This window comes from Toxotes jaculatrix, chromosome 7, assembly GCF_017976425.1.
Source record: "Toxotes jaculatrix isolate fToxJac2 chromosome 7, fToxJac2.pri, whole genome shotgun sequence".
NCBI classification, from domain to species: Eukaryota; Metazoa; Chordata; class Actinopteri; family Toxotidae; genus Toxotes; species Toxotes jaculatrix.
Window position 1 is genome coordinate 28,719,733 of NC_054400.1, and position 27,535 is coordinate 28,747,267.

The 27,535-nt window shown below is 43.6% G+C and overlaps 1 protein-coding gene across 1 annotated transcript; it reads left to right on the forward strand.

Annotated features, from left to right (window-relative positions):
• LOC121184260 (multiple epidermal growth factor-like domains protein 9) lies at window positions 1-27,263 on the forward strand. The gene is made up of 6 exons (XM_041041827.1): window positions 1-695; window positions 4,848-5,052; window positions 15,271-15,410; window positions 18,829-18,978; window positions 23,968-24,237; window positions 25,076-27,263. Exons 1-6 carry the CDS (start codon window positions 116-118, stop codon window positions 25,600-25,602), a joined length of 1,872 nt encoding a protein of 623 aa, XP_040897761.1. The 5' UTR covers window positions 1-115; the 3' UTR covers window positions 25,603-27,263.
• Window positions 27,264-27,535: the final 272 nt, after the last annotated feature.

A 27,535-nucleotide genomic window follows, 5' to 3' on the forward strand; every position in this document is an offset into this window, starting at 1 on the left:
GCAACAAACAGCAGCGTACGCCGCCGGGGGACATCAATGGTGGAGTACGCATCCATTCAGGGACAGGTCTGAGAGAGACCATTACTGGGGCTTACATGGAGAGCTGAAACTGAATATGAGGTTAACGTCCTTAATGATGTACATATCTCCGGTTCTGCTATTTATTTTGTATGTATATATTGGATTTTCTGAAGCTGCACCTCGCATCAGTCCCTACGATGCGTCGCCGATCTCCAGGAAGCCCGGCTCAGCCTCCGACACCTGGGAGACCTTCCACACCGACACGCCTCGTACTCTACCCGAGAGGAGCGGGTTGGCTCTCGGGCCTCTAACCGGACCGTCGCCTGCCATTGTTTCTGCCGGCCCTACCGCTGCTACAAGCCCTGTCTCTAAAACTGCGACCACCTTCCAGCCTCCTACAACGGATCCGACCACCACCACCGCCACCACTACTACTACAACCACCGCCGCCGCTGATACTGGATTAATATCGGCCGCTAAAGAACAAATAACAGCACCGATTTTTAGCTCAGGCGGTGCACGTAAAAGATCCACCGATGCACAAACATCGCTTTTTGCTCCGGAGAAAATGCTGCAGACCATGGTGTCCATGGTTTCCCAGCGCACAGCAAACGACGCCTGGGCTGCAGATAATATTGGCACATCTGTTACCTCAGTAGAGAACAACAGTCAAGGTGAGTGTGCCTTCGAGTGAAAGAGCTGCTTTTCGTTCCGCGTTTTACAGCTTTAGAAAATGATGCTCTGCAATCGAAAGCAGAAAAAGCATACACAAGGGGAAATCTCTGGGCTGCATGTATGTGTGTGTGTGTGTGTGTGTGTGTGTGTGTGTGTGTGTGTGTGTGTGTGTGTGTTTGTGTGTGTTTTAAACCATATTCGTGTTCAGAAATTGAGTCAGTGAAAAAGAAGACATCCGTGTCTGATAAGACAGGCTGCTGGATGGTCGCACTGTGGTTTTGACGCGACCGAGAGCGACCGAATAAACCAGACTGCAACAATGGGCAGACCCCCTCAGACTGCACGGTGTACCCCCTTAGATCATCTGCAAACCACCAAACCCCTGTCTCATATAAAAAAGGGTACTATTATTTCTAAACAATATATCCAGTGTGAATGTTGCTGTGTGGCCTATATTATATCCCAGAGGCCGATGAGTGTGCCACATATTACAGAGGGCTGGAAAGGGGGGTGGGGGGGGTGCTATTAGAGGGTGGAAGGTTGATCCTGTTGTTGTTCAGTGAATTTATCCAATCCGTCAGTTGCCATAGCATCCATATAGATCCTTTGTGTTACACCACACGTGTGATATGGACAGGACACTGTAAGGAGCTGCTCATATAGCTGCTTCGTCCTTTCTGTTGTTGTTTGCATGGCTTGTAAAGAACAAGGGCCATCCAACCAAAATGGCCAGGCAGGCTGAGCCATGAATGAGCCATGACAGCGGAGCCCCTCCTCTCACACCTCACACCTCACACACACACATCCCAGCATCCATGTGGATGTGTTGTTCTCCAGCCAAGCACAACAGCGCAGGCTTAGGGATCCTGTCCAAAATGGTTCTTTGATGGCTGTGAGTCTGCTGAAGTCAAAGGTGTGTGTGTGTGTGTGTGTGTGTGTGTTAGCAGAACAGATATAAGAGGATGGAGCCTGGTAATCCTTTACCTCCCCACGTCCGATTCACTGTCCTGTTCAAGAACATGAAGAATACAAATTACAAAAAAATAGCTTCATGTGTTGTTTGCAAAATTCTTTCCCCCATTGTCTATCAAAACCTCAGTATTTGTTTTCTCAGACCACATTGTGGTCTAGTTGTTGCTTCATGGTGCCTCCAGAACCTTAAAATCTAATCTGTTATATTTCATATTCTGTCTGGTATTGGCTCCTCACACCAGGGGTCCAGTCCAGTCATGCTTTTTGCATTGACCCTTTGTTCTCCACACAAGCATTAATCTCAGTGGAGGAAAAGCTGATCAAAATGTCTGTTTTTAGCGTGCTACAGTCATAACTGGCTGATGGTAATATTGGCGGGTCTTGTGGTTTAATAGAAATGGCTTTGGCAGAAAGAAGCAGGACCCAGGTTCTGACTGGTCTGATGATGGTGGACTCAGCGAGTGGCCCATTACAGACTGTAACCCTAACCCAGATGTTGAGTGGAATATTTTCTAACTTAGTTGTGATGCTTGTGAACAGATTTTAACGATGTGTTTTGTTTATCAAGTAGAGCAGAAATAATTAAAAATTTATCTGCTACCGTTTTGAAATGAAAGTCTGTTTGTTTCATGCAAATATTCTTTGTTTTTTAGCGGTGAAGATTTGCTGCTTTTCTTTGTCTCGTGTGATAGTGATACTGAGTATGTTTGGGTTTCTGGACTATCGGCTGAATAAAAAAAAACAAAAAAAAAACAGGCTGTCTGTTGACATCACATGTGCTGAGGATTCTTCAGTATTTTCCCACATCAGGCCAAATGAAAATAACAGACAGGTGAATTGATAATGAAACTAACCAGCTGTCAGTCTGTTGTTGACTTGTTTTGTGTCGGTGTTGGAGATGAATCGAGCTAAAATGGTGGAGTGTTTGGTGCTATCCCCAGTTAATCAGTCAGTGTTATTTACTGCTGTTTATTTGAACCATGGAGTCAAAATGAAATTTGCACCCTTGAGTGAGATCACACATGAAAGCATCGCCACACTGTATGGAAAGCTTCACTGTTCTGGTGTAAAGCCCACTGTCATGATAATATCACGCCTACTAAGGTGTCACCTTGGTTAACACCTCAATAATAAACATTTTCTGGCAGAGAAGGGGGGCGCCTGCAGACAGTGCTTTCACCTAATACCTTCCTCTGAAACATCTGAACCGAAAGCTGATCATGTGGTTTGATGTTTGAACCAAAACTGAATGTAGAGTAATTGTTTCCGTACAGAGGCGCCTCCCACAGCTCTTGTTTTTCCTGTAGCAGTACAAACAGGCCAGAGGTGACTTAAGCAAGAGAGGAGTTTTGAGACTTGACTTGTTCTGAGCAACCTGCCAGTGCCCATGTCTGAGTACCAGCCCTGCTGTCGCACCACTTTACAGCAGACAGATACATAGCGAGTGAGGTGAACTCAGTTTCAACCATTCTCTCTCCACTATACACAGATCCAGTCAAATCTACATCAAACCTGTTGTGAAGCCTTTTGCAGGTCACTCCACAGGGCTCCCATCCCACACCCAGAGAAAGCATGATTTTAGAAGCGAACTGCGGTGTGTGTGTGCGTGTGTTGTGTGTGTTGTGTGAAACATGATTTGCATTCATTGCCTGGATCTCAGACATTCTGAGGCGTGATCGGGACCGACAGTTCCTCAGTTGACGTCACCGTAGCAAAGGGTCTGACAGTATACTCCACAGGCTTGCATAACCAGAGGCCTTTCTGAGTTACATAAAAGTCCAAGCAACAGTGGAAGAGCAGCATAATCTGAGTGGGACGCCGAAGCAGGAATACATTAAAATTCACCTGTCCGTTCCTCTTTATCTAACTGCTAGCTGACGTACTGGGTACAATCTGTGTGCATACCACACACGAAAAACATTTTTGTTTTGCTCTCAGATCTGAGATCTGCCGGTTTTCTTTTGTCTGACTGCTGAGCACAGAGCGGAGGCGGTCCGGCCTGCAGTCATCACTCGCCACACCTAACCCGAGATCAGATGAATAATAGATTGCCACCCTGTACTCTACAGGGTCATCCTCATGCCTGTCATTATATCCTCTTGTTTCTCAAAGTGCACCGGTTTGAACATAAAATGCTTCATCTGTGACACACACGCTCACACTCACACACATCTTTTTTAAAAGCACAAGTCAGGCTTTCTGAAAATGACAAAGAATATTATTAATGCGCAATGGAGGAAATAGAAGCAAACACAGGAGTTAAAAGGCTGCACTTTGGAGTTTGTGGGTTGGTGACAGAAATCTGGATGAGGAAAGTGTATTAACAGCTCTCCTGCTCCTTTAGCACGTCGCACTGGGCAGCTCCCAGGGGCACACCAGAACAGCAAGGAAGCTTTAAGTGAATGATAACGTAGGGCTGGTTCGTATCCAATGAAATTTCCTTGTACTCATCCCCAGAAAAGGGATGCAATGTCACATTTCCGGAGCGATTATAAACTGTGATAAGTCTTCGGCACCAGAGCTCCAGCTTGTACCCTGGCAGTGTAATATGTTACTAATAGAATATCACCTGAATAATGACTTCTCCATTTCCAAAGACAATGCAACACTGTTCCTGCTGTGCAAATTCAAAGGGCAACGGTAAAGGTGAACTCCAGCCCAAGAAATGTCATGAACTTGCCATGCATACATTTAGGTGTACAGGGAAATTATTTGCAGTGATTGGTATTAATGTAGCCTTATATTCTTTTTATATAAATATCTAGTAGGATGTTACTGGATTAAAGTACGTAGCTATGTCAATTATAGGTATTAAATGGATTTATTTAAGAAAAAATCTGTTTATTTTTATAGTTTCTGTCACACAGTGTGACTGTAGAACACTCGAACCACACATACATAGGTGAGTACTAAATATATCTGTACGGAAAGTTAAATATGTGGCAATAGTGGTACAAGTATCATATATTCAAAATATTCTATAAACAAATCATAACATGTCTGTTTTGATTTCCATGACGTGAGGTAGGTAACCACAATACCAGAATCATAAGAAACAGTCAGCTAATGCATGATTCTGGACTGGTATGGCTATTTCACTGCCAGCACATCTCATACAGTGTTTCTCCATCTCTTGCCTTTCCCCCTCTCATTCTGACACCACCTGTCCATCCACTCAGAGGGGCTTTGTAACTGCAGCAGTGACGGTGAGGGGATTTTGGATCCGGACGAGTGCAACCAGGCCACCGGTCAGTGTTCCTGTCTCTCAGGATACACTGGTCTACAGTGCGAGGACTGCGAGGAGGGATTCTTCACCAACGGCACCAGCGGCTGCCTGCCCTGCGCCTGCGACTCGTTCGGGGCAGTGAACCACCTCTGTGACAGGTCAGGCTGCTTTCCCTTGCTTCTTCCTGGTAGCCATGGTGGAGCTGCATGTTTGTTGTTGCTGTATTTGACAGGAAAGTGCTCGTCTCAACATTTAATCAGATAAATCAGATTCATTTTGCATTTTGACATTATCGCTAGATCAGATGACTTTGTGGAGCTCATTGTTTTGGTCATACAGCTTGTAGATTTACTCTGATAAAGCCACTGTTCATTACCTGTCCACCACCAAACATCAGACAGACCAAGTTACTCTCTCCATTCAAAAATAACATCAGATGTAATGACTATGCAATTGTCTTGTCCTTGAATATAAGACAATCCCCACTTCAATAGTGTTTTCATGGCAAAGTTAGACATGGCCTCTGGAGGATGTGATGTATCTGCAAGAAGTACTGCTGTGAATTAGTGTTTGTTATCTCCTGAAGACTGGGACGAGATGTTCTGTGGCTCGACTTTTGCTCGGACATTATGTTCAACATGACACCACGGGCCTGCAGAGTCATTATTCTGCCCATTGAGCCAAACCATCACCCTGCAGATCTCCCTGAAGGCAGCAAAATGTTCAGACTCTGGTTCAGACTCTGCTTACTTTTCAGATTCAAACACATGGCAGACCTTACACGCAGTTTCTCCACCAGCCACAAGAACTGTGACTTGGATAAGAAGCTGCGTGTGTGGGTTAGGAACATGGTAAAAATAGCGGCTGTACTTTCTGCTTCTCGGTCCATGAGAAGGAATGCTGCTGCTTTTCACAGGCTTGAGTCCAGAGTGTGTGGAGGATTTGTCTCGTCATGCTCTGAAAAATACGTCACAGTATAGACTTACATAAGCTAAATCCTAATGGGTGTAGTCCTTTGACGGAAAACACAGCATGCCTTTTTCAAGTTTATGAAGCCTGGAGCCTGATATGCTGTGTCTAGAGCTCAGTGGGAAGTAGGTTAAGGTGCAGGCAGGAGGGGTTACTTCAGGGCTTCAAGCTTTCACACCAGTAACCCACCTGACACAGTCCTTCTCAGACTGTCTGAGCCTGACCGCTGCTAACCCTGTTAGCCTAGCCTAGCCCCCCTCTGGAGCTTATCACTGCGAGTTACACAGATTAGCCCCCCCCCCCCCCCCCCCCCCGGTCTGCTTCTTTAGGTATCTTTCTCATTAAGTAATGAGGTGAGATAGAGCCAGTTGGTGCTTTACTCGTGTGTGCTGTTACAGGAGAACTGCACTGACAGTGAAATCAGACCGGCTTCTGTTCTGTTTTTAATGCCCAAAACCAGAAAAGTGGAGGTGCTGTTACATCACAAGATTAGAACCAGTTCAGGTCCACATGCACTACTCCAAGTAGTGTGTCGTGGCCTTAGTTCATTGTGTGTAGTTCTTAGATTTTCTGCTGAATATTATAAAGACCTGGAGATTTTTACCAAGTGTGATGAGACGTTATGGCTGTGGTCATCAGGTGGCCTCATCTACCCCGCATGCATCTCTTTTCCAGGATGAAGGCAGTAAAACTGTATGTGCTGAATTTTTAGCCATTTTCAGTCTGTCAGGTCACCCCTCTGGTCCAGACTTAAATATCATGATAGATTGACAGCCATGAACCTTTGTACTAACATTGATGGTTCCCAGAGGATGAACCTTTGTGACTGTGGTGATCCACTGTCCTTCCTCATTTGCACCAGGACCAGGTTCACATTTCTGGCTTTTAACGAAATGTCTTGACAACTGTTGGATGGATTGCCATGGAATGTTGTACATGTGCTCATGCCCCCCTCAGGATGTACTGTCACTGTACACTTTTATGTACTGATCCCCTGATTTGTTATGTAGTGCTAATAGGCAATGCGTTGTCTGACCACATCAGAAATAAAACCTTTTGTAGCTGTTAGAAATGGCCACACTCACAGACAACAACAGAGAGAGGCGTTTTGGACACTCACTGACAGTCTGACAGGCACTGTCTGTTGGAGCATACAGAAACCTTTATCATGCTTGGCCTCTGATGGTGTGCGATAAGGTCTGTGTTCCAGTTCATCCCACAGGTGTTGGATGGGATTGAGTTCAGGGCTTTGTGCAGTGTCACGGTCTTCCTCTGTGACTTTGCACACAAGGGCCAAACACAAACTGTTGACACAAAGATGGAGAAACATTATCATCTAAAGTATCGTTGTGTCTTGTAGCCCAAAGATTCTCGTACATTGGAATTAGCACCAGAACATAAGTTCACAGAGCCAGACACTGGAGGATACATGCAGGTTAGCAGGTTATATGTTCCTCATGACAACTCATGTTGTCATGAGTGTTGATAGACATGCAAAGGTAGAAGCAGGTTTACTTCCAGGTAGCCGTAGAGCATAGCTTTAGAGAAAGGCTGGAAAGTTCTGATTTTTATATAGAAAACACAACTAATCACACACGTGCAGCTCAGTATGAGCTATTTATTATGAGGTGTTTGCTGTGATGAAGCTGACAGTTTGTCAGAGGCGACGTTATGTAACTGCAGTACAATATATAGCTCAAAGCCAGACAGAGCTGACTCTGCTACATATCACTATTAAGACTGCCCCCCTGCATTTTTGAGTCACTGTTTTAGTTTGGTGGTGCATTTGTCTGGATGGCTAAATCCAAATCATCCAAATATAGATGACATGACATCCCAAAGCCATTTTCGGCTAGTCGGACCGATTGTAATAGCAGACCTATTTTCAGCTATCTGAAACATAAATATAAACACTAGAATTCTACATCAGTTTCTTGGAATAAAAAAACGTGTCTAATGTCAAAAAGAATTAGTTCAGTTTGATCAAAATGCGGTGCAGTGATACTTAATTTGAAAAGGCTAAAAAAAATGAAAGTTTTCCTTCCTGTGCTTTTTAGTTAGACTCTGCTTTCCTCTCAGATGGAATTTAAAATCGAGGCTTTAACAACGTCGGTTCCCAGTGGGTGCATCAAATGGAGAAACAACCATCCATCAGTACAAACAAGCACTTGGCTCTTTTTAGGGCCTCAGGTTGTTGATTAACTCACCTTTCACAAGAATTGCTGATAATGACGTGACCTGTGCTCACCACCTCAGTGGTTCAAAGTTCTCCTTATCAGTGTGGGTGGTGTGAACTAGTGCAGCATTCTGCAATACAGGGGAAATGTACAGTGGGGTCCAAGCCTACAAACAGCAGACCAAAGTACTGGACAAACTGAGCTTTTGCAACAGATTTCATAGCAGCAGTCCATCCAACAGTCATCAGCCTCACATCTGGAATAGAACTGGTCCAAGTACAGAACCATGTGGAACTCCGTGCCTAACTTTTGGGTACATGGAAGATTCATCGTTAACACATACAAACTGGAATCTATCCAGTAAATTGAGTTTAAAGCAGCTTAGTGCAGCTGCTTTGATGGCAAGTAAACATTCCAGTCACTGTTACTGAATGTCAGGGCTTGTCTTTGATATCTGTACAAAACTGGATGGCCGTTTCTAAGATGTTTCTCTCTGGATCAAAGCGATGGAGCGACCGATCAGCACAACAAAACCATTAACACCCACCAGTATATCCTGGATCAACCCTGTCAATTGTGGGTAAATCACACATCGGCGGCAGTAGCACATGGGCAGTTGAATATTGCTAACCAACTGTTGAACGGCCCTTCAGCTTCACTGAAGCCCAGACTACTGAAAATCCCTCAGGGTTAATGGCTCTTTAAAGCCAGGTGACACAGGGAGTCGCATTCGTTATTCAATGTTCTTAACAGCCCTAATGAGATTTCCTCTTCTTGTTCACTCATGATGTGGCATTCTGCCTGCAGTCGGTCCACTAATCATGTGACATAAATTGGACGCATTATGTTTCCCACTTTGTTGGGTTAAGTCATACCAATATTTAACTAAAGCTGTGTATCGTTTGTATCTGTCATAACAGTTATATCAGTGCTGTTTTTGGGTCAGCTCCTCTGGGCATTGTCTGTAAGACATGTCTCTTTTTTTTTTTTTACAGTGCTGTATGAAAGGCACCACAGTCTGTAATGAAATATTGATTGTGGATGCAGATGTTTCCGCCTCTGCATTATGTGTCACAGCAATAGATGCATCATTGCCATCAGTGTATATTTGCATCAAATTGCAGTGACTGTTTGATATTACTTATTACTGATATTACTTTATTCTTCCGTCTTACTTCACATTGATGTTTCTGATAACAAATTCTGTGCAAAGATGTAATGCACTTGTTTGCACTTGGTGCTAACATATTTTCAGGTCATCAGAATCATGTGTCAAAGAGCTGGTTTACAGCTTTAAAACAAAGTGTAAAGCAGCAACGCCCACTTTGACTGAAGTATTTGACTGAACATGGGTTGCTGCCCGATCACGTGGAAGCAGTGAGCCGACTCCCAGCATCCCACTGTCATCGGAAAGCAGCAGCAGCAGCAGCAGACTGCAGGGTTAGAGCCGCACGTCTGAGTCCTGACTGATGGCCACACTCGGGAGACCTGCAGTCAGTCACTGCTTCACCTCACTGCTTCATCTGTGGCTTGGTGCTCAGTGCAGACACACTGATGTCAAGGGATGACGTGTTTTATAAAATGATTTGCTCGTTTAGACATTTTCTACCATTTAACGTGTTGTGTTGGAGGAGCCTTGCTCTAATTTAAAGGAGTAGTTTGACATTTTGGAACATAAGCTTTGCTTGCTCTCAGACTAATTCTCCCATAAGTGAAAAAAAAAAAAAAACACTTTTCAACAATTCTCAGATGTCTTATTTGCATATTCTGTTCTTTATGTTCATTTTCTATTGACTGTATCCACTTTGTGTCCATCATATTTATTGAACATGTATATAAATAGACTTGTGGGGACATCTGATAGCTAAACGGTTAAGGCACATGCCACAAAACTGCCTCGTCCACGGTTCAGTTCATGGCTTCTGGACCCTCGTTGCATATCATACCCCTCTTTCTCTCTCTGTTATCTTTTTAATAAGTGTTAAAAAAGACAGAAATTTGGTTTTAAGAGCAGTTAGCACTGAGTCTTTATTTATTGACCAGCTATTAAAAAGTCCTGTGACTGTTTTATCTCGTCACAGTTGTCAACAAAACCCAACTAACCCTTGAATGGATTTGCGACTAGCTTGTTAGTTAACAAGATGCAACATGCAGATCAGGTTTGAAGGTGTTTTTCCACAGACGGAGTTGGGCTCTTGGTGCCCCTCTGCTAGTCTGGACTACTTTTTGTTTTTTGCAGTGGAGTGCTTCAGTGTCACATGAGCTGTTTCCGTCGTGACATCAGCATTTCTCTAACCTGTGTGGCTCCAACCCTGTTACACACACTGTATTTGGTCTTTCCACACACTGTCCAAAGTCATTATATAATAATAGTAAGTATATATATATATATATGTAATAGTAATAATAGCTTTAATAGCTTTTAATAGCTTAGGCTCATACTTTCAAAAACAGTTGGACATGTCCACACAGTTAGATCAGCGGAGCAGAGATCCTGCTGCTTGATTGCTTAACACGCCCCTTTCAGGATTTTGTCTGCTCACCCAGCAATGCAACTAAACCTGCTTAGTGTAGTTCCCTGTTTATTTTTTTGCCAACTATTCACCTCCTGGTAATTAAACTGGCAATCACTTCCCTGTCGCAGCGAGGATTTTTACATCCGCTGTGATCCGACACATGTAACAGCCGACAGCCAGCGTTGCCACGGCAGCTGCTAAAAACGGGGTTAAGCTTTGTCGTCCGTGTAATACTGACCTACTTGACATGTAGATCTGACGCGGAGCAGCTGGGGCCAGCACAGTGCAGTGAAATCACACCAAAACAATAACAAACCCCTCCCTCCTGGCCCAGGGGGTGAAAATGAACACCCAGATTACCCATCGCTGAGGGAAAAGGTTTTTCAGTATGTCATTAGCCTCATCCACATTGCTCTGAGAGTCCCCCTCAGTCCTCCCCGCCATCTACTGTTCAAGCCGTGGACCTGGTGGGTTCTCGCAGGCCGCACGTGAGACTACAAACTCGTAGATAAGTGACAGCCTCATATGTGAGCTAGCTCGCAGTGTAAGATGAAGGCTCAGGCAGACACAGATGACAGATTGTGCTGCATTGCCACAGGTCAGTGTCTGGCTCCCTGCCAACCACTCAGAGCAGAGAACAGGCCACGATGCTGCATTAAAGGACTCTTCCGTTACAATTTATGTGGATTTTTTTTTTTGCTCAGTCCCTGCATAGCTCTGCTGTTTTGCATCACATCACATTTTCCCCTTTTTTTCTCCCATTCGGTCTCAAAACTGTGATCCCGTGAAATCAAACAGTTTTCAGATGGAAGCGCAGAGATGATTAGCCGGAGGTCAAAGGTTTCATTTTCTACAGGAAGACACCAGGCAGCAGACCATCTGGTCTGACTGGCAGGCTGCATGTTGCATCCAGGGCAGAAAAAAAAACAAACTGTTTGGGAAGCAGATTTTGACTTTACACTGAAACTGTATCTCCTGATGAGCAGCAGGGACAGGTGGGGGTCAGGTGGCAGCACTATATAAACTAGGACCTGCAATGCACAGTCCCTTTCATTATCAGTTAATCTGCTAATTATTATCTCCATGAATCTATTCACTGTTTGTTAAACCTTCAGTGACGAAAAACAATTTTTCATCATTTCCTGAAGCCCAATAAATAAAAATACATGTATTTTTTATATTATATTTATATTTTTTATGGGTATATATATATATATATATATATAAACATAAAATATCTTTAATGTACACTGATAGAAAAACTCCTAGTGATAGTGTGGCTGAAGGTGTTAGTGAGGATGAGTTGTGCCAGCACATCCAGACAGAGACAGAGACGGCCTCACTGTAAATAATGCTGCATGCAGACCATCATTCATGCTGGTCCTGAAACAGTGTGACCTGTTGGCAGAGACGATGCAGTAACCGGTCTCAGCCATGCCAGGCCACGTGTTCAGCACTTTATTGTCTAGTACACGCTAGCATTTGCCATTTGACTGCTGAATAGAAACAGTGTGGAAACCCCTCCCATCAGATATATAACCTGCTGCTGTATCTGCCGGAATATGGAGCACACCCAGAGCCTAAGGGAGTAACCAGAAACAAAGAAAGCTGAAACATCAGGTGAATGACTTTAAATTATTGATTTGTGTAAAATGGTAAACTGGCCAATCACAGGCCACCAAGGCCTCCCTCACCTCACCCTCACAGATTCATGTCAGTCACACATGAAGGATGAAAACGGAAAGGGCCACTCCCAGACAACCACGCTGTACCCTTCTGTGACGAGACCTGCTGCAGGCTCGATCGCAGCTCTAAGCTTCACCTTGTTCACTCCAGGTGATGAACCAGGGAATAACAACTTCTGCTTTTTGCCTGAGAATAAAAAGAAAATATGTTCAGGCATTTAATAAAACAATTAACGACATAAAGTCTCTCATTACAGCATTGATGTGGAGAACAATTCAATTTTCCTCAACATCTGAATTTGTCCGAGGCACGTTTCTTATGTCGCAGTGACAGATCGCCTCTGCTGATGATGCAGCTTGTTTGTCACGTATGCTGTCCCACAGTCGTCCAGCTGTCAGAAACACTCGTTATTTTCACGTTCTCAAATGTGATGATTCGCTGCTTCTCTTTCTGTGTGACCCGACTATCTTTGGACTTTGGACTCTGTAGAAACTGCGATGGGTATTTCACCGTTTTACTGAGTAAACAAACAGTTACTTGAGACAAGAATCGGCAGGTGAATCAATGAAGGAGGAATTTTTGACACTGCAGCAACTTGGACAACACAAATTAAAATTTTTGCCTGTTTATTTGCTCACGTTTGTGAAAAGTATTGAATGTAATTATCAAACAGGGACCTGTAAATTATTAATATTATTTAGTTTTTTGTTTGTTAGACCAACACAGGATTTGTAAAATAAACATCAATACAAGTTAAGATACAATTTTCTGATTTCTTTTTTCTTTAGTGAGGGAGATGAGCCAAGATATGAAACACAGGTCGATGTATATAGAATGGTGATTAATATTAATCTCTGATCTCAGGGCCTTGACTGTTTAATCTTTACTTTTTTAGATGGAATGATCTGTAATGTAACTCAGCTGAATTTTATTCTCCAAACTGTGTTTGATGGCGTTTTGCATTTGGGTCATGATGCTGCATATGGATGTTTTTTGTTATTGCTGTGTGTGTGTGTGTGTCCTCAGCGGTGCTCACGCCCCTCTAAGCATCGCCGTAGGCATCTTCATTTGCATTAAGTGCAGTTGTTTTAACAAAGCCCCATTTGTATGAGGACCCACGCACACGCTCACGGAAAGTACTCCCAGTCACTCTTGATTTACTTCAATTGTTTTGAAGTTATTGTCTCCAGATTATGGTTCTGAGTCCATTGTCTGGGTCTGGGGGGCTGATCAGGCTTGACTTAGTATTGTACTTTTCCTAGGAAATTACCTTGAATGTGGGTGGGATGAGACGGCCATGGGGGGATTTTCCTCTGAGAAGACAGATAAAGACTCTCACTGTTATTCACTGTTCCCTCGTGTCAACAGCCAGCCTCACAGAACGGTGAGAGCGCTGATCCAACCAGGAACAGACAATAACAACAAGAAATAAGTCACTTGTGTGTGTGTGTGTTATTGCTGAGGAGTTCAAATGTAATTGGATTTAGCTTTGCCAGAGCATTCTTGGGGGCATTATCCAATGAGATTTTCTCGACTGAGAACAGTCGTACTCGGTTATGCAAAAACACATGAAGTCAGTAAAAGGCTTTTATGCTCAGTGCTCTGATTTCTTGTATTCAGTTCTTTTTATAGCCTGACTCCGACTGCATCTCTGAGGCTGATACTGAAACCAGCATTTTGGGAGTTTTAAAATGCGAGATCATTTGAAGGGTCTCTTATTTGAAAGAAATGTGACCATGATATGAACTATCCATCTGTCAGGGCTCTTTGGTGGCTATTTGGCATTTTGTGTTCCAGCTTCTTTTTACTTATCAACAGACACGTGCTGATCTGTCAGCCTGGCTTTTATTGGTCTAGCTCCAGTTCTGTTTATGAAACTGGTCTGGTCCAAGCCTGGTTGGACCCCACTCATCCTCCCAGTGTCCCTGTTTCTAACTGCGAAGGGTCACACAGGCCTGCTGTGTTGTAACTTGTTGCACAGAAACACACAAACATACTCAAGGCCTTTTAACTTAACAACATTACATTGTGTTATAATAAATGGGTCCATGCATACGTGTAATTTAAATGGTCTTTTACAGACAACAGTAAGGTCATGTGAGGTTTACACTTCACCACACATAGATCATGAATCTGGCTCCAGTCCAGTCTTGCCACAGGGCTGCATGCAAATATGGGTTGGCCCTGTTCCAGCCCAGAGGGTGGTGGTAACACTCCTGAAGCTATTTGGTAACTGACAGAAAATGCAGTTTAGCAATTAAGTTAACAATAACAGTTTAGCTAGCAAGCTAACAACTAGCCTTAAGCTAACACACACACACACACGGATGAACTGCATGAATAAATTTAAAGCCAGACAAAGGAAGAAGCTTGGCTTCATGGGCACTCAGCTCCCTCACCCGTACACATCATCCCAAGGGTTGCACTGATCAGGGATCAGATTACCACCACAACGGCACTCCATACGTTCTGAGGGCCGATGTGTTGAAATTGGCAACTTTGATTCTGTGGCTTTAATATGACTGGCTGAACTCAGGGATCTGGTTCAGACTGTTCAAGCTGGTGGTAAGAGAAAGAATGTTTATTTGTGTTTTGGGTGAACCGACCGTTTAATTACACTGGTGCAAGCAAACTGACATGTGAATGGAAAATACGTGACAAGATGCCGGTTTCCACTTTTCGGCTCTGCCCTGCACAACATGGTAAACATGCTAATGGAGAACCCGATATGGTCGGAGTGTCCTAGCCGGCTCTGAACTGTAGCTGACTTTGGGGGCTTCCCACGTGCCTCATACCTGGAGCAGAGTTACAGAAAGCAGATGGATCGATGGGAGAACCTACAGGAAGTCAAGTGTGGAATCACCACAACAGTCTGGACATCATCTGTCAGGACTGCAATCCAAAAAAAGCACACACAGAGATCCATTCATCTCTGGCTTTACGCTCTGATGCAGTAAATGAAATGATTTATCTGTCTGTGTTTTGTACACTGTTGTACTGATTGTGTCTTCTGTTGTGCCCCTTTCAGCTCAGGGATATGTGTGTGCAAGACAGGAGTGTATGGACCCAAGTGTGATGAGTGCCACCCGGGTTTCTTCCACTTCAGCAGTACTGGCTGTCGGCCCTGCCAGTGTCACAACCACACCAGCCACTGCCATCCACAGTCCGGTGAGTCTGCCGAGGATGAATCCAGTTCTGGGGCTGATGATGATTCAGATCTTTCAGTGGGCTGCCTGCTCTTATTCAGCAATGTTTGGAACAGTTTGTGTTTCTCAACTCTGATACAGTGACTTTTTTTTTTTTTTTTTTTGGAATGAGTGTTGTTAATTCAGCACATTTACTCAATACTATGCTTTAACTATACATTTTAGAGGGCAATATTGTACATTTTACCCCAGCACATTTATTTTGACACCTTATAGGTGTAACTAGTTACACTGCAGCTTGAGACTTTTGATTAAAAACTATAATCAGTTCATAAAATATGATGCATGTGTGTGTTAAACTGCAGAGTAGTATATAAAGTGGTTTAAATTAGCTGCACCTCAGCAGGCACCATTAACATCCTTCTGACATGTCAATGCATTAATAATTAAAGTCCAATAATGAAAAGTATATATTATACATATATATTATATTTTGTAGTCCATTCTGCATAATAAGTACTTTTACTTTTGACACTTTAATATATTTTTGTCTCTAACACTTTGTTACTTTGAAGTAAATCTAATTAAGAATGCAGGAGTACTTTTTACTAAAGTAAAGATTGACATTCTTCTTCCACCACTGTACAAAATGAAAAACCTTGACTAATAATATGCCAAAGCCCCACTGACAGTGTAGCTGTCGGGCAGGAGGAGTTTGGGTGTTGGGTCAGGCTGACCATTAATCACAGGGTTGTTGGTTTGATGTCAGCGTGTCCTTGAGTCAGACACTGAACAGCAAATCTCTCCTGATGTGAGGTGGAACAAAACTGTACGTCACCTCTGGCAGAAGCAGCTGTATCTGCTCATTTCAGCTCAGCAAACAGACTCTGAAGAAAAAAAGCCGAAGCTTGATGGTTTCAGTCTATGAAATGCTCATAAACTTCTCCTAAGGTTTAGCTCCTGGCCTGTGTGCAGGTTAACACATTGGTACTATACCCTGACGATGATACGCTCTGTTTAGTGAAAGGCTTTGGCAGTACACAAACCCTTCAGTTTGTCTAGAGTAAATATTTTCTGTGGAACAACAACAGAAGTGTAAGATTCAGTTGGATAAGAAGGACTCAGAAAGCTGCTAAATCAGAAGCAAACGAAACATGTTCAAATGGAAGGTACCACAAATCCAGTTCCCAGTCTGACCTGTGTGATTTAAGGTGGATTTAACCTCCAGCTAGTGACAGGCATGAAAAGGAGGAAAGGTGGAGTGGACAGGGTGGTGGTGGTGGTAGTGGGGGGGTGGTGCTTTTAGAAGCCATATGTCCTGCCATTATAATGCAGGGGCAGATGGAGAGCTGTAGCTGTGCCTGGGCTCAGTCTTCACAGGGCTGTGGATTAGCATAGTTCAGGTTTGACAGCTCCCTTTAAAGGCTGACCCTGGCCTCCCTCAGGGACGCTTACACAACACATTGTGCAAATGCAAATTATACAGTATCCCAAACACTGCAGACCACAGACAAACATGACAGAGAGTCGTCATTTCCAACAGGACAGAGGCCGATTGTCCCGAAAAGTGACTAAAACATTATATAAACATTTAATAAATTAATGCAGAGACGAATTTTCAGTTTATCATCAAGAGCATTTTTCACGAGAACACAAGTTCTGCCATATAATAATCACCTATGGATGCTGAGGGCGTGTGTTTAAACCTGCTGTAGAGGATGTGGGTGTTGGCAGCAAATTAAATCCACGCTGCTTCAGTTTTACTTTAATTTCGACTCATTTCACTCAGCAAAACCCATCATTTATCAACAGATGGTGCTTGATAGCTGTTCTCTCTCTCATCACTGGTCCTCTCTATTCAACCAGCAGCTGAACCTGTAATGTGCACGAGGAGCCAGACTAACAGCTCAGAGCTGACACCACTGTGACACAAATATACAACAAGCTCGGCAGCCTTTAGACAGGTTTCACGTCCTGTCTGCGTAACCTCCATCTATGATCATGGAGGCACAACAACTCCACCACATACAACACTCCTCCAACTACAAACAGCACCATAGTGGTAATAACTTCACAGATATTTACAATAACAACAATTGATAGCTTTATTCATGTAAGTGTACGTTAGTAATTAAATAGAAGCCAACTAATAAACCATACAGAAGAGAGGTGTAATATTAAAAATATTACAATAGGTAACATCATCACAAGTCAGTATTGCAAAGTAACATTAAAATATGGCAATGACTGTTCTAACTTTGTGTGATACATGAAGCCAGAGCTTGCGCTGACTCTGAAATCTCAGATGTCCCAGTGTCCTTGAACACGCCCACAGTTAGTTTCAGAATCACTGTTTGCATCGTTTCTTTGTTTTTTTTTGTTTTTTTTGTTTTTTTGCCCTGGGTTTCACCCCTCAGTCAACATACAGGCTGTTCCATCTTACATCAGTACACAGGCCGACAGGAAGCTGTGCAGGCAAGACTGAGGGCTAAAAGTATGCCTCCATCTTCTCTGCATGTTTCAATTATTCACATAATCTATATCATTAATAGTTAAGAATCTCTAAAAGAAATAAATAGGTTATTATAGATTTTTAAAAATGCTCGATTGATCGAACACCAGTCCATGATTCATTTTGAATAATTGAAATTAATTAATTTCTACATTGTCATGGGAAACATGAGCCAGTTTAACATGTTTATTTGGTAGATTGATATGATGATATAAATGGCATCTGGCTGATTTAATTATCTATTTATTTACTTTGGAATTGTTGAAGAAACCCTCCCACTGCTGATAGAAATGTCCGTGTATGAGTTTCCGTTTCGCGGTGTATGCATGTTCTTAACTTATTTCTTCTGCTGTTCTCAGGTCTCTCTTAAAAACCAAATCTTGAGTTTTAGTTCGTACATAAAAGTCAAAATAAGAACAAGCAGGTTTTTCAGAGGGTTTTTAAATGTTTAGGAGTAACACAGGCAGGAAATGATGTGCATTTGGATCTGCCTTATTTGAAAATCAGATCTGGTCCACTCAGTATAATCATCTCTGACATCGTGGATATAATGTGCTTTGAGTGATCACATGTTTCCTTGTGCTACTATTTCAACACCCTCTTCAAAAACTCTTAGCTTGAAGCATGTAAGTGATAATACACAGAAACACGTACTGACATGACCTGATGAGGCTGAGGTAAAGAACAGGATTTTGTGCTATATCATGAAGACACGTCTGTTGGAGCAGCGAACAAATGTTCTTAGTAATGTTTCTGGTATGAAATGGTTATTAGCCACACCCTTCCAAACACGTCGGAGCCCCATACTGGTGCAGTGACCAGCCTGAGGTGAATAAACAAAGCAGTGAGAGTTATATAACCAACAAATCTTCAGTGTTGAGGGAAGGGAAAAGCCTTCTAATCATGTGACCTTTGTTTTGTCCTTTAGGAGTGTGTCTGAACTGTGAGGGCAACACCCAGGGATCCAACTGTGAGGAGTGTAAGCCGGGTTTCTACCGCAGCCCTGGATCCGCCCCGACCGAAGCCTGTGCGCCGTGTCCCTGCTCCAACTCCACCTCCACCGGCACCTGTCACACCAGTCAGTCCCTGCCGTTCACAGACACACATTAGGCTTTTTTCCTTTTTTTTTTTTTGTCCTTGGGTTGTTTGCTTAATGATGTGTGTTTATTTGATTGTCGATGATTGAAGTCGTAGAGAACGGTTTCCATGTTATCCAAGGGAATGAGAGAAATGCTGAGGTGGATGAGATGAAAAGGACAGAAACCCACACCCACACTTAGCTGTTGAACATGTGAGCTGCATGTTCACGGGGTTTCTCACAAAATGAAAGGTCTATGTCAGAGTCTTTTCTACAGATCGTAAGATTTGATATCGATTTAAAAGTGATTAAATCAATCAGGAAATCAGAACGTGAGTTGCAAGGCAACCACAAGAGATTCCAGGAAGTTACTTCAAACCAAGAAACACCCCAGAACATAAACCTCTGTAAAACACCAAATAGTAACTTTTACACAATTGTTGCACATTTTTGTACATACACACACAAGCTTTAGAGGTGCTGTTCCCCCCAGTTTCCACCGTTTGTGCTAAGCTAAGCTAAGCTAGCCTAGCTTCTTGCTGTAGCCTCATGTGTAACGGACAGACGTGAGTGTTGCATGGATCTTCTCATCTGCTGATAGTACTTTTTATGCCCAGGGTTTTGTCTGTCAGGCTATGTACAGCTCCCCCCCCCCGCCAACGCACATTATTCATTATTTGTTTAAAGTGTTTCTGCAAAGTAATGTTTTGGTCGCGGTAAGAAATAATCCTCCAGATGTCCCCCAACTGTAAAGCAGTGTGCTTTTGATCTCTTTTTCCAGACAGTCTGCGATTAACAGCGACCTTCCTGCGTGACCCCACTTTTTTCACCTCCAGGCTGCCGCTGCTCTACTTACACCGCACACCCAAAGGTCTCTATTGGGTTGAGATCTGGGTTGAACTACAGTCCCTGTCATATTCCTAAACCACCTCACTTCTGACTGAAATGTAATTTTAAAACAGTTCAACAAACCATGAAGAGATGAACTAGGTCAACGTGAAATCTGAAGGTACCAAAGTATGAATCAGGAGATGTAAAGACAGAAATACACTAAATGACCAGATTTTTATTTGACAGATCATTAAGTCAAAGGGTTGTTGTGTGGTCAACAGTTACATGAGTGGAAAGACATTCATCACAGTACAACAGTTACATTACACAGAGAGTAACACCAGGGGAGAAGCTGCAGCCAGCAAACTGATATTCCAATGAATCCGATGAATCCATTATCAAAACCAGCATCAGTTAATCTGCTGTGTCTTCACTAAATGAATAAGCAAGTGGCAGTTTCCCGTTTTGAGGATGCACACGCAGCGAGAGGCAGCGACACTTTTTCTGTTGTGTCGGCTTTGTTCTCCAGCACATGGCGTCTGAGACAAAACAATGACGCTGACAGATTTTCAGTTTACAATGACATGAAACTGAGAAAAGCAGCAAGTAACTTCTCCCGCCTGAGAAGCTGGAAACAGAAATATTTGGCATTTTAGCTTGAAAAGGGACTTAAATCATTTATTGATTTTCAAAGTAGTTTCCAGTTAAATGTCTGAGGATTGACTAATTGTAAATAGACAAAAAGCTTTTCGTTCTGTTTTGTTATTTGACAGGATAACATAGGTGGAGAGGCGTGTATTGTGTTGCCTGGTTTATTTGTGCTAATGGGCTGATCAGTCAGAGTGAGATTCCAGGAACTCCAATTCCAAGACCTTAATTACAGTATGGCCAGGAGCCATGTTACGCCATGCTGCGTATGTCACTGTGGCCACCTATATCTTTTTGTGGTCTGGCTCAGACATTAATTACACCATGACACAGTGGCTCAGATCACAGCATCACTGTGTTCACTCCACTCAGTAATTCCTCGTCATGTTCTCTCCACCTTGCCCTTCCCCTTTCTGGACCAATCATAGACAATGTTGCCATTTCCTGATGCCGCCCCCCCCCCCCCCCCCCCCCCCCCCCCCATTGGTGGCGGCCTGCATGGCAACAGCGCTCAGACTGTCAGGTTATGTTTGCCCCTGCCAGGGGCAGCAGCGGAGGTTGCGCAGCGTGGAAGGGAGGGGAAGGGACATGAACCAGGCTGAGCTGAGCTGGGACAGCATGAGCGCAGCTGGACCATTCCAGCGCCAGTCAGGCAGCAACAGACTGTGTGTGTGTGTGCGTGAGGGGGGGATGGGCAGCATCATGTTCTCCGATAGGACAGCCACACCGTAGGAAGAGTGGTGTCAGAGAGGAAGTGATCAGAAATATGTTCCAAATCGTGTCCACACAGAGCTGCTTTTTAGTTAATTGTGTGTGCGTGTGTGTGTGTGTGTGTGTGTGTGGATGTGGAGGATGTTTTAGAGCGAACACTGGAGAGAGAGAGAGGCAGCCTCAAAGCAGAGGTTGCCCCTAGCAACAGTGAGAAATGAGAAGATGCCACAATGCAGCATCAGGGCTCCACACTGGACGAGAGATGCTTTTTAAATGTGCTGATGGGCTCTGTTGCAGTGAATGAACGTCCCTCCACACTGACACACAGAGAGGTGAAATGGAGCGCTGCACCACTTCAGAATGTGGGTCACACATGTTAAATCATCCATGTATGATTTTATCTTTACACAGTGGTGTAGGACGGATGGACCCGTTCAGTCTATCCCGAGCTTCGGTGAATATTTTTATTCCTTTTTTAAAACTTCTCTTCTGCTCTCATTATTTTTGTATGTGTCCAGCAGTTACCAGGCCTCTGTACGTTTGACATTGCAAAGTGGAGGATGATGGGTAAAACAAGCAGGTCGCATCCTGTGGCCCCATGCAGTGTGCAGTGCAGAGCAGCTCATGTTTCTCCCTGCTTATATAACCCAGCAGGATGGCTGCCTTTGAACCCCCAGCAGAGGTTAAATCAAGCTTATCAGGAGCAGCCTGCTCAGTGCTGGAATACAACGCGGTCATGTGACCACGCTAGATAGAGACCAACATCTAGGCCACTGGAAGGCAATTATTTGTGCCTAAATCATTCAACACCGCTGCACTGGAGCTTAGAGGCAGCGCATCAGTTGGTCCACAGAGCTGCAGGAGAGGCTGGTTAAAAGGAATTTGCTGTGTTATTATCATGCCAGCACATGTATCAGGTCAACTTTTATTTCTATAGCATATTTCATACACAAGTCAACACAATGTGCCTTACAGAAAGCCACAAAACAAAAATGACGTCATTGTAGAAGTGCCAGAGCCAAAGATATATCTGCAGCAGCAGGTGTTAGCTGCAGGTACACAAAGTCAGTGCAGAAAATACAAATATAAAATATACAAAGCACATAGACACACACACGCACTAAGAACTCAGACATAAGGCTGCTGAGAGTTTGTAACTTGTTAGGTTTTTAACTTGCTTTTAAGAGTTTTAAGCCGTATTACATACAGCTGTATATCTGTTTTGTCTTTGTTCAGCTGTAAAACGTTCTCTGACATCCACAGGTTAATATCATCAGTACTCTAAGTCAGGGAACGTATAGGATCTAGGTCATCAGGAGACAGGGACACGTATATCTGTGAATCATCTGCATAATTATGCTAATTTATTTTGTGTTTCTGAGTAACATGTGTGAGTGGGTGCATATGGAGATTCAATAGTAGTGATCCAAGAATGGAACCTTGGGGTAATACCCACCCTTGTCCGGGGCAAAGTCTCCAGCAGGTCCTGAAACCAGCACTGAGATCCAGGAGCACAAGAACAGATCCTTTATTAGAGTCTGTGTTTATACCTAAGCTCTGCGCTCTGACTGATGGAGATTAGAATGTTATTAAGCTGAGCATAAACTGTTTTTGTATTTTTTTATGGTCTCATCTCGAGGCTCTAATTCTGTCTCATGGCAGCCATTTTGTTGTTGAAGAACACAGTGAAGCTTTCAGGGGGAACTTAGAGTAGAAAGAGTAGAGTAGAAAGACTCTGTCTGGCCTGTTTCATTTCTTTGTTCTGGAGATTTCACAGAGAAATCTGAGTCTTTCTCTGCTGTCCTTCTGCCAAACACAACACAGCTTCCTACCAACCACTCCTTTTCTTCATGGGGCTTTTGTTTTTTTTTGGTTTTTAGCTTTGCTCCTTATCATGGGTGGGTCCCGAAGGTGGATGATGATGATGATGATGATGATGGTGGTGGAGAGCAGTGTCTAGCATGTCCCTCTGATACGTGTTCAGCTGAGTTGAGACCCGGTGACTGTGAAGTCCATAGTATGTGATTCACATCATTCTCACCATCATGAATCAAACCATCCAGTGACCCACTGTAGAGAGAGAGACCGTCACCCAGGAGACCGCTCTCATCACCACATATATTTTTAATCATAGTATAAAGCTTTTCATTCAGAACAACTATGTAATGATTTTCAGTGACCTATTCATCTAAGAGCATATGTGGACCCCAGCTGTATGGAAACATCTGCATCTACTCAGGTTCTTCCTGTAATTTGGTAGCAGCCTGTATATGCAGTATACTTACATGTGTTTTTAGTGTGTGGGCCAAACCCTACCAGTCTAGATGTTGTGCTTTACCCACTGAGTATCACAGTAGAAGGCTAGTGTGTGACCTGACCTCCTGAGACATCAGCACTGTCTGTGTATCCACTGGGTTCCACAGTGAAGAACACTGCCCCCCTGTGGAGACTTATAGAACCAGCCTCTCTCTCAGATTGATGCACTGTCATCTTAAGCCATCTAGTGGCACAGTGTTCAAAACACAAAGTGCTGTTACTGAACTTTTAAACTACTCTGTTTATTATTTCATCAACTCTTATTAACTAATGCTGAGGTTAAGGCTATGAGAGGTACATTTTAGATTGGAATATTACAGAATGTATTTTCTGATTTGTGTCTAGATGGAAAGAAACTTTTCTCCACATTTAATGTTAATTTTCCAGGAGGGAAACAGGAGCTCTGGGTCCTGAGAGGTCGTTTTACTGCATCGTTAGCAACGGTCAGGAGCTGAGGTTGTATCTATGTCTATTCTCGTGCAGATCCCAGCGGCTCCCCTGTGTGTGACCAGTGCCTGCCGCGGTTCAGCGGCCCACAGTGTGACAAGTGCAGCGCCGGCTTCTACAAAACTTCTGGGGACTGCGTTCCATGTGACTGCAGTGGGAACGCAGACCCTCAGGGCCCCGTTCAGCTCTGTCACCCCGGCACGGGCCACTGCCTCAGCTGCATCAACAACACCACCGGCCCACAGTGCCAGCTCTGTGCTCCTGGATTCATAGGAGACGCCCGAGCACATAACTGCACCCGCCCAGGTGAGACTGAAACCGCAAGACACTGTTTGGTCAGACGTTTGTTTTTCCGGGCATAAGAACCTACACACGTGCTCAGACTGTAGTGTGTGGTTCTGACAACAGCTCAGAAAACATATTAGAAAAGTAATAGACCTTTTCCCAGCAGACACTTTGAGCTGTTAGCAGGAAATAGCAGGGAAAGCACAAGCAGAACTAATGGCATTTATACTGGCTGTGCTCCATGAACATTTCCCAGTAAGCTATGGCATTAGGCCAGTATTCCCAGTGTTGGGACTCTGGCAAAACAGTGACACTGACATACTTCCAGTACTTCACGGACACTGAAATAAGCAAAAGCGTTGTGTGTGGGTTTAGAGCGGGGCGTAGGGTTAGGGTTTTGTGATGTGACCTTTTCCCACAGCAGACATTTGAACATGGGAAATAATGATAATAATTCATTCAATCTGTGCCTTTCCTGCCTGGAAGGAGAGAACTTTTTTTTTTTAGTTGCAGTTTGATGACACTGCCACACACCTTGGATCAAATTCACACACAAAACTATTAGTACAGTACATTAACTTCTAGCACACCGAGTATTTTGTAGTTGTAGTATTTGTATATATAGTGGGGGATTAGAAGTTTACATGCAGAGGTAGTACTGTTTTTTTGTCACAAGGTGGCGCAAGTTTCTTTGGTTAGACACCAGCAACCTGGAGTGTAGCCCAGCACCCTTACAGATCCACTTTTACAGGCCTTCACTGAATTGACTTGTTAAAACTGTGAAGTTATCAAAGCTGTGAAATAAAATCTTTAAATATTATGTTTTAATAATGCGTTTTCACTGACTTTCTCCTCTCAGCCCCCCGGCTTATTGTTCTACCAGCAGACTCCACCACGACAGAGGCCCCCGCGTCGAGTACACCCTCCCCCTCCACGTCACCCACCAGCGCCACTTTGAGCTCTGCCCCAGCAAGAGGAGTCCCAGCCTCCACGTCCAGCAGCAACACGAGCACTGCACCGACCAGCGCTGCCACCACCCAGGCCCTGCTTACCAGCCTGAGCAGCACCACTGACAACACCACAGCAGCCCTGACAGAAGTCTCCTGGACACAGTTCAACATCATCATCCTGGCTGTGATCATCCTGGTGGTGCTGCTGCTGCTGGGCTTTGTTGGAGGTGTGTACACCTACCGGGAGTACCAGAACCGCAAGCTCAATGCCCCTTTCTGGACCATAGAACTGAAAGAGGACAACATCAGCTTTAGCAGCTACCATGACAGCATCCCCAACGCTGACGTGTCAGGCCTGCTGGAGGACGAGGCCAACGAGGTGGCACCCAACGGCCAGCTGGCACTCACCACACAGGGCAACTGCTACAAGGCCTAGCACTCCATCCCTCCCCAAGCTGGACACCTAGATTTACAGATGGACACAAAGCTGCTGGAAACTACCAAATCCAAAGCTCCTTCATATACGACCGCTTGTTGTTACCCCGCTCGGCTACGACACTTCACAACACTCGGCAAACTGACAGAGCGATCAACCAGATGTGATCGAAGATATGAAAGAGTTTCCACTTGAAACGTTTTTCCCCTTTTTGATATGATTTTGTGTGGAAAGGGTGATCAGTGAAAAGGATCCAAAGAGAGAGAAAAAAAAAAAAAAGCGTTGTGTTTGAGTTCTGCCTGCAGAGGGCTCCGTTGTGCAGATTAGTGAGGCAAATTGGCAAAGAGTGAGACAGGTGCATATACCTGTTGAAACAGCAATCCTGACACCAGTGAGAGAACTTACTGGAGCCTAGCATTTCAGATAATTTTTAAAAACGGACATTTGACTGTTTAAGTTATAACTGGATCACGTGGAACAGTGATCTGAATCTGAGACAATGATTGTTATTTAATGAATTTTTATTCAGTTCTTATTTATTGGTTGACGTTTCATTCTTGGGAGAAATGCTGCACATGTATGACGTGTTTATTCATGGTGTTTTATATTACGTGCTGTCGAATGGTAATTTGAATTGGCTGATATGTTCTCATGCATAGTTTTATGTGTTTTTGGAGAGACAGAGTCATGGGGAAGACAGAAGCTGCTGGCACAAGCATTTGAACAACCTCATCTTTTGTTTATAGCTTCCTTTTTTAGGTTAAAGTATGCCAGCTCACCTGAAGTATCTAAGAGGAGTGTTTTGTTTTTTTGTTTTTTAAGGATACTACAACTACCGTTTATAAACTCTCACATTTGGCACTACTGCAGGGCTTACGTAAACACGCCATAATCTCCTCCTAATCTAATCTGCTCTTTGCTGCCTACCTCAGCAAAAGTTGAACAAACCATTTGAAAAAATGCTTCACGATGCGTATGTAGGGGTTGGGTTCTGTGACTCAGTCTCTGATGATAGGACCGTTTGATGTCTAAAACATTAACAGTATTCTAGTGTTGATACTGTTGTTACGGAGTGAAACCAGCCTGCACATTGTAAAAAAAAAAAAAAAAAAAAAAAAAGAAATTCCTCAGCCTCCTGGTCATTGTTATCACTTGCAGTCAAGTTGCATCAGCTAGAACAGTGAGCCGCTGTAAAATGAATGCACTTCAAAAAGCTTCACACCTGATCCTGAACATGGATCCTGTGTTTTCTGTGTTGTTTAGGTTACCATTGGTTGGGTGCGCTTCTTTTTACCACGGTGAATGAGTAAAGCTAATTATGGAACTAACTCCTCAGGTACTGGCTCTTTCCCTAATGTGTGATCACTGTAAATATGATTACTGTACAGATGAATGTGAATAGTAGCACTATTAATGTACAGGTAGAATACTGTGTGTACACTGTCACTCAACAGGCTCCCAAACCTTTACTCTCCAGGGTGTGATGTTGCTGTCAGCCCACAGCTTTTTGTATTTTTCTTTTTCTTTCTAATTATCAGTGGACTGCCATGTATGCAACCGCAGGACTAAAAAGCACCACCCAGAACTTAAAGAATGAAATGATGTAAATAATACCCCAACATCGGAGCTCAACTCTCAAATAAAAAATGGGTTTAACTGTTTGTCTCTGCATTTCTCACGTATCCCTCCTGAAGACGTATAAAGAGATTCAGCTGTGTGTTTCTTTTTTTTCACCCCCAAAAAAAGAAAAGTTTAAAAAAAAAATGGTATTGCCTCTTCTCAATACATTATTTATGAAAATGTAAATGTTTAACAGCTAGACACAAGATGTCCATTTCTACTGTTCCTGAGGTACCTGTGTAAGCTCCATACTGGACTGTGACAGCGAACCTTTCCCCCTTACAGCAGGTGAACGTGAAAACAATCAGCACAT

Excerpts from the sequence above, each read along its gene's own strand:
- LOC121184260 (XM_041041827.1), top strand. The coding sequence starts at position 116 with ATGAGGTTAACGTCCTTAATGATGTACATATCTCCGGTTCTGCTATTT. Across the intron at positions 696-4,847 it reads AGTAGAGAACAACAGTCAAG|AGGGGCTTTGTAACTGCAGC; the intron begins GTGAGTGTGCCT and ends CCATCCACTCAG. Across the intron at positions 5,053-15,270 it reads GTGAACCACCTCTGTGACAG|CTCAGGGATATGTGTGTGCA; the intron begins GTCAGGCTGCTT and ends TGCCCCTTTCAG.